This window comes from Siniperca chuatsi, linkage group LG4 (assembly GCF_020085105.1).
Source record: "Siniperca chuatsi isolate FFG_IHB_CAS linkage group LG4, ASM2008510v1, whole genome shotgun sequence".
Classification (NCBI taxonomy): Eukaryota; Metazoa; Chordata; class Actinopteri; order Centrarchiformes; family Sinipercidae; genus Siniperca; species Siniperca chuatsi.
In genome coordinates, this window is record NC_058045.1 from 3402995 (window position 1) to 3416088 (window position 13094).

The 13094-nt window shown below is 39.0% G+C and overlaps 2 protein-coding genes across 12 annotated transcripts in view; one reads left to right on the top strand and one right to left on the bottom strand.

Annotated features, from left to right (window-relative positions):
• Positions 1 to 601: 601 nt before the first annotated feature.
• On the top strand, positions 602 to 5734 carry LOC122875150 (NLR family CARD domain-containing protein 3-like). The gene is made up of 6 exons (XM_044193989.1): positions 602 to 617; positions 688 to 1948; positions 2208 to 2375; positions 2525 to 2692; positions 2799 to 2845; positions 3104 to 5734. The coding sequence occupies exons 1-6, from the start codon at positions 602 to 604 to the stop codon at positions 3646 to 3648; spliced, it is 2205 nt and encodes a 734-aa protein (XP_044049924.1). The 3' UTR covers positions 3649 to 5734.
• Positions 5735 to 6589: 855 nt separating this feature from the next.
• Positions 6590 to 13094, bottom strand: part of LOC122874587 (pleckstrin homology domain-containing family A member 7-like) — a 134352-nt gene continuing 127847 nt past the window's right edge. For 9 of the 11 annotated variants that reach the window (XM_044192641.1, XM_044192642.1, XM_044192639.1 and 6 more), the window contains 5 exons: positions 10099 to 10272; positions 9015 to 9148; positions 8486 to 8619; positions 8038 to 8078; positions 6590 to 7153 (listed from right to left, as the gene is read on the bottom strand). In XM_044192641.1, coding sequence (XP_044048576.1) covers positions 8053 to 8078; positions 8486 to 8619; positions 9015 to 9148; positions 10099 to 10272 — 468 coding nt within the window. In that variant the 3' untranslated portion in view covers positions 6590 to 7153; positions 8038 to 8052. The remainder of the gene's footprint in view (positions 7154 to 8037; positions 8079 to 8485; positions 8620 to 9014; positions 9149 to 10098; positions 10273 to 13094) is intronic. The other 2 variants (XM_044192640.1, XM_044192645.1) reach the window with 1 other exon arrangement.

Genomic DNA, 13094 nt, shown 5'->3' on the forward strand with positions numbered 1-13094 from the left:
CATTTTGCTGAGTGAGCTGAAAAGGTATAAAAGGATGCTCTTTCCAAACCTATCACAATCTTCTGAGAGTGAAAAACAGGATGAAGACGGTTTGACTACTGAAGATAAAAAGCAAGACACAAGGGTCAGTGAGGGGGTTCTGAAGATTACACTACATGTCTTTAAGGAAATAGGCCAAAGAGAACACGCTAACAAACTGGAGAAACGTAAGTACCAACATTAGGAACAAGTACTGTATGTAATATATGTGTTGTGATATATTTTTGAAAATTCCAATATCTGATATATTGTGCTATCATCCTGTTTTATGGTTAACCAATTTCATGGCAAATTTAAGAAAATTATTGTATTCGGTGTTTTCCCCATATTGTTGATGAGGGAACAATTTGAAATAATAAATATATTGTCGTTAGAACTTCTTACTGCCACATGAACTTCTGAGGCTACAAATTCATTTTGAGGTTTCAGCACTGAAATTAATGCACCAACATTATATTCTTGTTTTTGTTTTCTTTGTACAACTAGACATTTATGGTGAACTTGATGTCTGCCAGCGCAAACTCCCTCTTCATCACAGAGGGAGCCAGTGGAAGTGTTAACAATGAACATGAGGTCAGGCAGATTGAGGCTGCATCCAGGAAACGAGCAACGGAAGATAAGCCAATCAAATGTGAGGACATCTTCAAGCCCCTACCCGGCTTCCCCTGGACTTTAACGACAACAAGCCCTGCTGCGGTGTCTCAGAGCCAGCTTCAGTGGATATACTACTGACAAATCTCATCAAGGGGAACCTGCTGCCCTCTGCACACATCTGGATCACCTCCAGGCCGACAGCTGCAAATCGCATTCCAGTTGATCTTGTCGACCGTGTGACAGAGATACGAGGGTTCAACAACCCCCAGAAGGAAGAGTACTTCAGGAAAAAAATCTCTGATCAAAACATGGCCAGTAAAGTCATTTCACACGTGAAGTCAACCAGGAGCCTCCATATCATGTGTCACATACCAGTCTTCAGCTGGATATCGGTCACCGTTCTGCAGAGGATTTTAGAAGAAACAGAAAGGAAGAGAAAAGAGGAAGATGGGGGTAGAGGAGAAATGCCTAAGACTCTGACACAAATGTACACACATTTTCTGGTATACAACTCATTGATCAGAACTCAGAAGTATTCAGCAGGACAAGAGGCATCTGAAACACAGTCTCAGGACAAAATGGATGAAGAGGTGATCTTGAAGCTTGGAAAACTGGCCTTTGAGCACCTGATGAAAGGCAACATGATCTTCTATGAGAGTGAATTGAATGAGTACAATATCGACGTTAATGATGCTGCAATATATTCAGGACTGTTCACACAGATCTCAGAGAATGATTTTGGATTTCATCTGGAGAAGGTCTATTGTTTTGTGCATCTCAGCATACAGGAGTTTTTTGCTGCAATGTACATTTTCCACGCATTCATCTGCTTCAATCAGAACTTGCTGGAACCACAAGAAACCACCACTGTCCAGGAGGCTCCCGGTGGTTTAACTGACCTTCTCCAGAGTGCAGTGAATAAGGCCTTGCAGAGTGAGAACGGACACCTAGATCTTTTTCTTTGTTTCCTTCTTGGCCTCTCGCAGACATCTAATCAGACTTTGTTGAAGAGCGTTCTGACCACAATGGGAAGCAGCTCACCAAGAAATGAGGAAATTGTTGAGTACATCAAGGAAAAGATCAGGCAAAATCCCTCCCCAGAAAGATGCATCAATCTCTTCCACTGCCTCAGTGAGCTGAATGATCAGTCTCTTTTGGAGGAAATCCAGAACTACCTGAGCTCTGGTAGTTTGTCAGAGACCAAACTGTCACCTTCACAGTGGTCTGCTCTGGTCTTTGTGTTGCTGACCTCAAAGGAAGAGTTGGATGAGCTTGACCTGAGGAAATATTCAAGATCAGAGGAGGGTCTGATTTGATTTGATAGTTAATCCAGATCTGAGGTCATATTGTACAGTGATGTCAAATTACTGTAAAGGTGCTATGTGTATGTGTACCACATTTCATGCTTTCCTTCTATTTGGTTTCGCTTTCAATTTCCTGTAGAAGACTAGAGTAATGTGCAAGTTCAATCACTCATTCCACATTTGCGGCCTGCACACTATTTGTGTAGGTGATTGTCTGATTCCCTGAGCCCACTATGCTAATATATGATTACATTATTTTTTATTTTGAAGGCTTAAAGAATGCAACCTCACAGACAAATGTTGCGAAGCGCTTGGAGCAGTTCTAAGCAATTCATGTCTGAAAGAGCTGGACCTAAGTGATAATGATCTGCAAGACTCAGGAGTAGAACTGCTGTCTGCTGGACTGGCAAGTCCAACATGTCAGCTGGAAAAACTGAGGTTTGTGAAGAAGTCTTGGAGCAGGCTATCTATGACAATCAATTAAAAACACAGACTGAACAAATGGCCAGTCCTAATCTTTTTGGTGAATAAGACTTTGTATTGCATAATGTGAATGACATTTTATTTGTTTTACTCTTCAATTTCAGGATGTCATTCTGTGGAATCACAGAGATTGGCTGTGGCATTTTGGCTAGAGTTCTGAGGTCCAACCTCACCCACCTGAAGGAACTGGATCTGAGTTACAATCATCCAGGGCAACTGGGGATGGAGCTGCTGTCCAGTGTGCAGGAGGACATTGAACACCTCACTGTCAGGTATAACTTTGAGTTAAATGTGAGAAGTTGTTGTTTTATTTTTGTTCAGTAAACTAATTTAGCAGACTTTTTACATTTCAATTGTCATCTCTTTGATTCTTCCTAGCTTGAACAGCAGTGCAGAGTGCTACTTAAAATCAGCTCTGAAGAAATGTAAGTGTTTTAGTTGCCTTTTATTTATTTATTTTTTTTACAAAAACAAATCAATGACTATTTTAACACAGGCAGTCAAGCTGTTCAACAGAATCAGAATCAGAAATCTGTTCATCTGTTAATATATGAGTATCTGGCTTGAATATTGTATATAGGCAAAACTGAAAATGTCATAGAAAATGTTTATTGCAATGTTATTTTAGGACAACAACAAAATGTTTATATTTTTATTGTTATTTCCTTTTTGTGTTTCGTCAGATGCATGTCATCTTACTATGGAGCTGAATACTGCCCATTCACACCTGTCTTTTTCTGAAGACAACAAAAAAATGACACGAATGGAAACAATGCAGCCATATCCTGACAACCCAGAGAGATTTACAGACTGGGGACAAGTGCTTTGTAAAGAGGGTCTGTCTGCTCGTTGCTACTGGGAAGTGGAGTGGACTGGGGAATGGACAGGTATTGGAGTGGCTTATAAAGGAATCAGCAGGAAAGCAAAAGGTAACGAGTCCGTCTTTGGCTACAATGATCAGTCCTGGAGTCTGTGCTACTGTCACGGCAAATACACTGCCTGGTACAATAAGAATGATGCAACCATATCTGTCCCCTACTTCAACTCCAAAAGGGTTGGAGTGTTCTTAGACTGGGCAGCTGGCACTCTGTCCTTCTACGCTGTATCATCAATGACCATGACTCACCTGCATACGTTCCACACTGAATTCTCTGAGCCACTGTACCCAGGCTTCAGGCTGGGATTTGCAGATTCTTCATTAATTCTGTGCCAGCCAGAATATCCTTAAATATTCATTGTATATGTTCATAAAACATGTACATAACAAATCAAAATAGAAATATGCAAATTATGCAAACATTATGGGGAAAATACAGGTATTTCAGATGGCCTTGTTTCTAATATGCTATTTCCGTCTATATCAATAGTAAATTCCTATCAGCTAAGTGTTCCTATCAAGTTACTTAAAAAGTGATATTTTAGTCAACATGTCTGAAGAACTATGTTGGTATCACTGATGTGGCTCTGGATTGGTTTATCTCCTATCTGTCGAACAGATTCTTCTCAGTAGTGCTTGGAGATGCCTCCTCCTCTCGTGCTCTGCTATTTTGTGGGGTCTCCCGAGGATCTATTTTGGGTCCCCTCCTGTTATACATATACATGCTACCCCTGGGTTAAATCATGCATAGTCATGACATTGACTTCCATTGCTATGCAGGTGACACCCAATTGTATGTCCGATAAAGCCTGGTACCATGGATGCATCCTGTATTATGTCCTGCATCACCGAGATTAAAAACTGGATGCCCAAAAATGTTCTGCAATTGAACGACTCTAAATCAGAGGTAATTATAACTGCCCCCCGTGGCCCCAGTACTAGCAGCATTAATAATCTCTCTTCTAGTCTGGGTGCCTTATCTAATAATGTTCGAAAAGAGGCCCGCAACCTAGGTGTCATTTTTGATTCAGAATTGCCCTTTGATGCTCAGGTGACTAAAGTGGTGCAGTTCTGCTTTGCACAGCTGAGACAGTTAATTAATATCAGGTCATTCCTTTCCTCTGCAGACTTAGAAAAGGTCACCCATGTTTTTATCTCTTCTAGACTTGACTATTGTAACACACTTTATTCTGATATCAGCAGGTGAAATATCCAAAGATTGCAGCTGATACAAAACACTGCTGCCAGGCTTTTAACACGTACTAAGAGAAACGACCACATTACACCAATCCTTGCTGCCCTTCACTGGTTACATGTGAGTTTTAGAATTGATTTTTAAGGTTTTACTGCTTGTTTTTAAAGCCTTGAACGGTCAGGCTCCTGCCTATATCTGTGATCGGCTAGCTCCCTATGAGCCTGATTGCTGCTTGAGATCCTCTGGCAGGGCCCTCCTTATGGTTCCAAAATCTCGACTTGTCACTAAGGGTGGACCGGGCTTTTGCGGTCCTGGTCCCTCAGCTGTGGAACTCCCTGCCTGAGGATCTCAGGAAGGCAAACACAGTATCCTAAATCTCATCTTAAGACTCACTTTTATCGTATGGCTTTTTCTTAATCTGATGGTATTTGTTGTAATTATTTTATCATGTATCTGTATTTGTATCTGAAGATACAGATCTAGATCTTATTTGCTTTTATTATATCTTTTTAAAGGTGCTATATAAATAAAGTTATTATTAACATGGGTTTCCATCTAGCTGCTCCTTAGCATTGAAAACTCCTCCGGGATATCCAAACTTCTCACCTTGTCCCTAAGGGGTGAGGCCAAACACTCCACAAAGGATAGTTATTTTGGCCACTCTGCAGTCTTATTGTTTTCGTCATTACCAAGAGGTCATGACTATAGGCGAGGGTTGCAGGGTGAATCCACTAATAATCATGAGTTTCACCTTCAGGCTCAGTTTGCTCTTCACAATGACATTCCAGTACAACATCTGCATTATTGGACACCTCACGAGCTGCCTATCGATCGCACAGTCCATCTTACCCTAAATCATGAACCAAACCCTCAGATACTTTACACTATGGGCAGCAATGCGTTCCGAAACCAAGGAAGACAATCCACTGTTTTCTGGAATGATAGCATGGCCTCAGATTTGGAAGTACTGACTCTCACCGCAGCTGCTTTACACTGGACAGAAAACCACCCTAGTACGCACTGGAGGCATTGTAAATAAAAGCAGCAGAACTACATCATTGACAAGAAGCAAGAGGAGGACAGTGTCCGGTAGCAGCTAGTTCAAATGTGAAACTAGAATGAATAAAAAGTGTTGTGTCCAAGCAAAAAGTGAGCTTGAGGGTTCTGCGCAGTATCTTTGCTGTTCCCAGTACTGCACTTGTCTGGACTGAGATGTCTGGTGTTCTTCCAGGGATCTGCTGTAGCCACTCCTCCAGTTTGGGGGTCACTGCCCCGAGTGCTCCGATGACCACGGGCACCACTGTCGCCTTCACCTTCCAGGCCTTCTCCAGCTCTTCTCTGAGCCCTTGGTACTTCTCTAGTTTCTCGTGTTCCTTTTTCCTGATGTTGCCATCACGTGGCATCACTGGTATTGCCACGTCAACCACAACGGCTTTCCTCTGCTGTTTGTCCACCACCACGATGTCAGGTTGGTTCGCCATTACCATTCTGTGTGTGTGTGTGTGTGTGTGTGTGTGTATATGTATGTATGTATGTATGTATGTATGTATGTATGTATATATATATATATATATATATATATATATATATAAATAAATCTTCTCCCAGTATTTTGCCATTTCCTTACCTTTTTTTTAATGTGATAATACACCTAAGCACATTGTTTATTAAGCTTTACGGTTTATTCAACGTCCACTTACTGCCATGAGATTTGGTTAAAAGTTTTGGAGAAAAACAAATAAGTGGACCTTGTGATTAAAATCTTTTGTCAAACATTGTTCGTCGTTTACAAGTGTACATCCTTGTGTGTTCTAGCAGTTGGAACATCTTCCCCCTGGGAAACTGTCTGTCATTTATCTGTACAGGACAGATGACATAGTACAGTATAAAAAGACAAAACTACATATCAATTTTATGTAACAACATTCAAATAAACAACTGAATGCAAATATGCTTTTAAAATGAGTAGCATTAGATTATCCTGTTAGTTTAAAAAAAATGTTGATGTGAGTGTTTAACTGTGAGAAAAAGATGTATTGTATTTTTTAAACAAAACAGACTTGAGCTCCTCAAGGAAACTGACACCAAATAATTAACTTGTTTTATCTAATGTTTATTTTCTGTGATGGCTTTACTTTTTTCATGTGTTTTAATTATTATTCATATTATATTCTAATGCATTTGAGTTGATTGACAGGACTGTGATCATTGGGTGACAGAGTTTAGAAAATATACAGTAGAAGTTGAACAAGCATGTCAAGCCAAACAATGTAATAAATAAACGATTCATGTCAAAACATTCCTACTGTAATCTGAGCATTTCACTCTTCTTTTATTCACTCGTAAAAATACAGGCCAAACAGCAAAACAATTGCAGATTTTAAAAAAGCAATTGACTCGTGTTATATATTATTCTTACTTGTAATGTAAGTGCAGAAGCAAGAAAATGTGATTATATTTCAAAACTATGAATCAAAACTCTTAAAAAAAAAACATGTCTTGTTCTCACTCATAAATACAAAAATTATTACAAGTGAATCAATTAGTTGGCAACTGCTCAAAAATGATTAGATCCTTCCCTTCACACTGCCTTCACAAAGAATCCCTTCTGTTTTCTTGTGTTGGTTGTTCTCATGGGTCAGTGCTCTGCAGCAGCTTTGGCTGAAGAGAAGAAAACACAGTGAAGACATCAGTATTTCGTCCTACTGTCAGGATATCATAGGAGAAAACACATCTTTAATTTGCATATTTTGGGGGGATTTTAATAGGTTTACAGTGGATTTCACAAGGACAAACTGCTCCTAGGAGAAAATGTCCCTTGTAACAGTATAGTTTTGTGTAATTTGGCAAATTTGATACCTAGAGGAGACATGGCTCAAATATTATTTGTAAATATAATGTGTATTATTTAGTCATTTACTACGAATGTTTGACCCATGTGATCTAGACTGCACCGTAAAATATATTCCTGAGAAATACAGGAGCCTCACAAACCAGTGTGTGCATGAATAGTATGAATGTCATTAGTCCTGCAAAAGATCAATCAAGTATTTATTTACTTTATTTATTTACATAGAAAATACACACAACTCGCACCAAAACACCACTTGCACATAGGCCACCACATTTCACCAAAGCAGCCCTTTACGATACCTGAGCCACACTGACCAAAACAACAGCCAACAAGTAACCTGACGCTCTTTGGCTAGAACATCACCCAAAACAAAGAAATCAGGACTGCACACAGATTTGTTTCAGGGACTTGGCACAGATAAGGAAGGAATGTGGTTTGGTTCTCAGATTATGTATGTGACCAAAAAGAAACAAACAGAAAATGTTCTTTGGTTCTTTGGACACAAAACATAACAACATATCACGTACATCACTAGCAGATTTAAAAAGAAAAAAAGTGATCATTTTTGGGGGGTTTGAATCCCTTTTTTCACCAATCTGTGCACATTCCTGACCAAACAGCATATACTGAGACATAAAACATAATGAATACAATGAATTCACACCACCCAAAAGGGAAATGGCAGGTATACCTGAACCAGACATGCTCACCGACTCGCCAGCCTCTCAGTCCCTGCACACCAGGGACAACGACAAATCACATGTTGATGATTCCTGCTAAATTTACACCAATGTACCACAGTGGCATGTGAATAATTTGTTAAATAAAAATGTATTTATTATATGACAACAGTAGGTTACTTCAACGGCAGCATGTAGTGGGAAAAAATCATTATTTTTTTGTGTTTTTATGTATTTCTATCTATGTGAGAACTGATTTGATTTGATTACAGGACAGTTCTACAAAGTGAGGACATTATGGTTGGTCTTTACTGCTTTATTGCTTTTAAGGTAATGTTTGGGATTGTTAAAACTGAAGCATAAGGGCTTAGAGAAAGCATGTGCCACAGCTGTGATGGTTGATGCTTAGTTTATGGGCTAAGGGATGTATTAAGTTAATGAAGGTGTGAGTAGACTAACCTGCGACCAGTTTGCTCTTGCGTGAAGCCTCGGAGGCCAGAGCGTGGGACACGTTCATGATCCTCTCCTGCTGCTGTAGAGCTGAGTCCAGCTCACTGAAGTCCAGTGGTGCAGACGGATGTATGTTCTGAACGCTGTTGAAAGGACACAAACACTCACGACTATAAACCAGAGAAAAGCACACTGACTAGTCTTAAACTAAGAACCGTCCCTGTTAGGCATCACATACCAACAGTCTGAGAGTGCTTATTCAGAAAAGCACACTGGAGGTAAATGGTAAATTTACTTCATATTCAGTGTACTATAAAATTACTACAGCGGTAATTTAATTACCACAATAGCAATTTTTATTACTGCAAAATGATTGTTTCTGATATTATTGTGCATTTTATGTATTACCATTAAGGCCTTAATTTCTACCTGGGATACAGGAGATCTTACACACTTGGCAGACATTTTACACTGTATGTATTATTTAACTCCAACAGTATCAGCCCAACTCCAGTGTCATTATTTGAGTGCTGTCTACCTGGATTTGGCCAGGAGGTTCTTGATGCGCCTGGCCCGGCGGGAGCGTTCCTCCAGCTCCTCTGGACTCAGAGGCTCCTCAGAGTCCGACTCTATGTAGCGCTCTGGGATGGGAACTTTTTGCGGTTTGGACAGCTGCATGTTGAATAGACAGGTAGTCAGTCAGTGTATTGGATGCTACACCGAAACTAGTGGTTTCTTGTTTTCTCCAGTGTTTCCATTCCAGTGGAGGTATACAACAGGTATTAAATTATTTGCTTGGTAATATGTACAGTAGTACCTTTCCCATAATGACAGTAAAGAATTCCCTCTCAGGTATTATTGCATGATAATACCTTTATTTATTTATACCTTTATTATTAGCATGAATTTAACAGGAAGGTAGTGATGGCAAACCAAAAAACAAATCAAATTAAGAAGACTTGCTTGAGTCTGGATAAAATGTACTGTATAATATATACATTTTCCCCATTCACAATATATCTAACCTTTCATTAAAAAAAGTATATACTTATAATGGGTTTTAAATCAATTTCATTGATGCTGTATAAAGATATTTATAACAGAGAAATACTATATAAACTTTCATGCTGTGAAATGTGGATGCTTTTATACCAAAGTGAGGACAAGGTTCTGGGCATACCACACATTGGATTTGAAAAAGGTTGCTGATTGACAGTCAGTGCAAGCCCATTTAAAAACCTTGTTAATAGATCTAATAGATAAACTATATAAGTAATCATAACTTTCAGCAGAATTCACTTTGTCAGCCAATTTCATAAAAAGAGGGGCTAAATATTCTTTACAGCCTCTGTGTTATCACAAGATCTGACTGAATAGGACTGGAAGTAGAGAGAACAATGCACACTTACATCTTTCCATGTTATGGTCATGGATGGTGTCCAAGATTAACTGAGACAAGAACTGTAAAATGCAGATTTAACCCGATGGATCAGAACTGTTGAGCTGTTAGAGGATTAGTATCGTTTTGATCCTGTGAGTTCCTCACTGAACAACTGCCTCTAGCTGCCCTGCCACTTGTATTTTTCACAGCTGAGACAGAAGCCAAACACATGTGTGTCTACCTCTCGGCTGATATCCAGGTCATAATCGAGAGGCTCCACATCCACCTCTCGTATGCGTGTGGCCGTGGCCGTCACCCACTCATCTGATTGGATCCTCCCTCTCTCTTTGACTTGATTCCACCCTTCGTCACTCTGCCCCTCTGCCCCAAGTCGCTCCTCCTGCCAATCAAACACCTAGAAACGGCAGAAGTCAGGATGAGTCTGGTGACTGTGAAAAATAGATTTGCCAATATGATTTTTAGACGTGAGTCTAATTAAATAAGTAATTATAAATAATACAAATTTTATATTAATAGAAAATGCATTTTGAGCCATTGATATTATTGCTACAAATAAACCAGATTTGTGTGTAGACAACATGCTTCTACCAGTGTCTATTTAATATTTTACACTTAGTGCCACCAGGTCAGATTTCCCTGGATATCTGCTTGATTACTTTATAGTACCAAGTGTCAGATCTACATATAAGGAGCTGAAGCCTTTAGAGTTTCGCACTACGGATGTTCTTTAGAGCGGGAACTATTTGTTGATTAATCTTTTATTCAACTGATATTGAATTAATTTGCAAAAATTTTGATAATTCAAGTTGAATTTACTGGTTCAGCTTCTCAAATTTGAATATTTGCTGGTTGTCCTAGTCTTCTATGACAATAAAATGATTAGACTGTTGATCAGACAAAACATGCAATTTGAAGAATTCATCTTGGGCATTTTTACTATTTTCAGACAATTGTCAGAGGAAAAGATTAATTGAGAAAATAATCTGCAGATAAATCGCTAATGAAAATAATCGCTAGTTGCAGCTCTAGTATTTTTATAGATCAGTGAAGGTTAATCAAAATGACTTAGAACACGTTTATACTCTTCAATAAAGAAAGAAAAGAAAAGAAAAGGCAAACCCACATGGAGCAGTGGCAGGAAGGGCAAAGGAGGGTAGTGACGATCTCTTTGTGAGTGAAAGCAGTGGGATTTATAGGGAACTAGCATTGACAATAGCACTGTGGCATAATGAAGGGGGTCGTCTCCACCATGGTTTCACTAGTTTACAAGATTTTTACCAAGGTGTTTGATGATTTCTACAATACTGTATAGCTTGATGTATAAAAATGCTACACACAGAATTACCATAGGCTCTCTGGTTTGAGATGTAATGTCTCTGCAGTGAGCCGTGCCTCAGGTAGAGGGAGACAAATGTGAATTTACATTTCTGTGCAACCAGGAATAATTATAGCAAGAAGTTCATCCAGGGATTTGAAAGGATGATGTTTAGTATCATTACCACAGAGAAGACTCAGGCAGATGATGAGTCTGTGTTTCTGGAAGTTGTAATTACACACATACCACATCCTTCTCTCTTATAACAGCACATTTAAAATCATCGCATCTATAAAAATACTCGACTCTTATTCTCTTATGTGTACTTGTGTGTGTGTGTGTGTGGGGTGAGGGGTACTTGTGAGTAATCATCCAAGGAGCATCAAAGCCATGCATGCATCCTTCCCACTCCAGTAGCCTGCAGCAGGGTCTGATCTGTTGGTGTGTTCATAAGCTCTGAGAAACACTGCATCCCATGCCAGTCACACACAAAAAGACAGAGAGAAAGAAAACCATGCAGACGCAGATTCATCAAACCCTCGCCAGATTAGGAAGAACACAGCCAAGAGGAGGTTCAGAAGCAAGAAACTCTTTATTGTCAAGTGCAAATCTCTACATGATAGAAAAGAAAAGGAAAAGAGTTGTGTGTTGCTTCTCAATTACACAGAATTAGTTGGTGGTGATTAGCAGTTCACTTCTCTAAGTTCTCTACTATATTTCTACTCTTCAACTGAGCCACCTCCTGAAACTATTTTCTCTTTGATTTAATATATTGTACGTAGCTGTGGAAGGATAAAAGCAATATGGCAGAAAAACTTTCAAGATTAATACTTGTCAGAAAAACAAGGAGCGGACAATAGCGCCATGGAGGTCCAAAAGTGGAGTATGAAATGGATTTTCAAAAGTATCTTCTAACATGTATACTGCTGCAAAGATTATTCAATCCATCAATAGAAACTTAATCAACAGTTTTGATAATATATTAGTAAGTAATCTGCCAAACGCTTGCAGATTTTTTAAGCTTTTCTCTGTTTTATAGCATTGTGAATATCTCTGGGTTTTGAACTGTTGGTCCGATAAAGCAATTCATTTGAAAATCTCACTTCCTCAAAACCTCACACGGTATCTGGGAAATTGTTAGTTTTCAGAGATTTTGTTGGCAAAGAGATCAATCAAAGAATGACACAGAAAGAAAATGATCACCCTAAATCTGTTTGTCAAATATTGCCACTGTACTGTCCCTTTCTTACTTTCCACACAGATTTCCCATGACACAGTTGTCTGCTCCTTGTTCATACTTTTTTTCTTTATTGCATGTCAGCCCAGTTGCTTGAACCTGTCCTGTGTATTTATGATGCATAAAACAGCACAGCATAGGCCACTTAAAAGTACTCAGATATGAGTACAGATTCTCTTCCCAACTTTAATTGTGGCAATGTAATTATCAACCGCTGTCAAACGATAAAAATAACCTTGTAGCCTGTACAAGAAAAGGCTGTATTAATGAGGATGTTAATTCAAATATAAAATGGTGTAAACATGTTTTATGCTGGTGGAGTAGACAAAATAAAATATGATCTAGCATTTATGGTTATATGCACTAAAAAGAAGTGAAAAGTAGTTGCAGAGGATTACAGACTATGTATTGCTCACTGTTACAGGGAAACTTGATTTCAAGGATTTATGGGAAATATAGTGTGATTACAGGCAGATCTCACAGCAGTCTGGTTACGAGTGTGTGTTAGTCTGTAATCATAATACCAATCTGGTAGTTATTATGTGTCATGTCATCTTAATGGAAGACTTTGACATTTTACTGTATTCATTTCTTCACCCAGGAATGTTAGCATCCCTTACTGAAACTGAGGGGCACCAAGGAGTAAGCTAGATTTGGCGTCAAA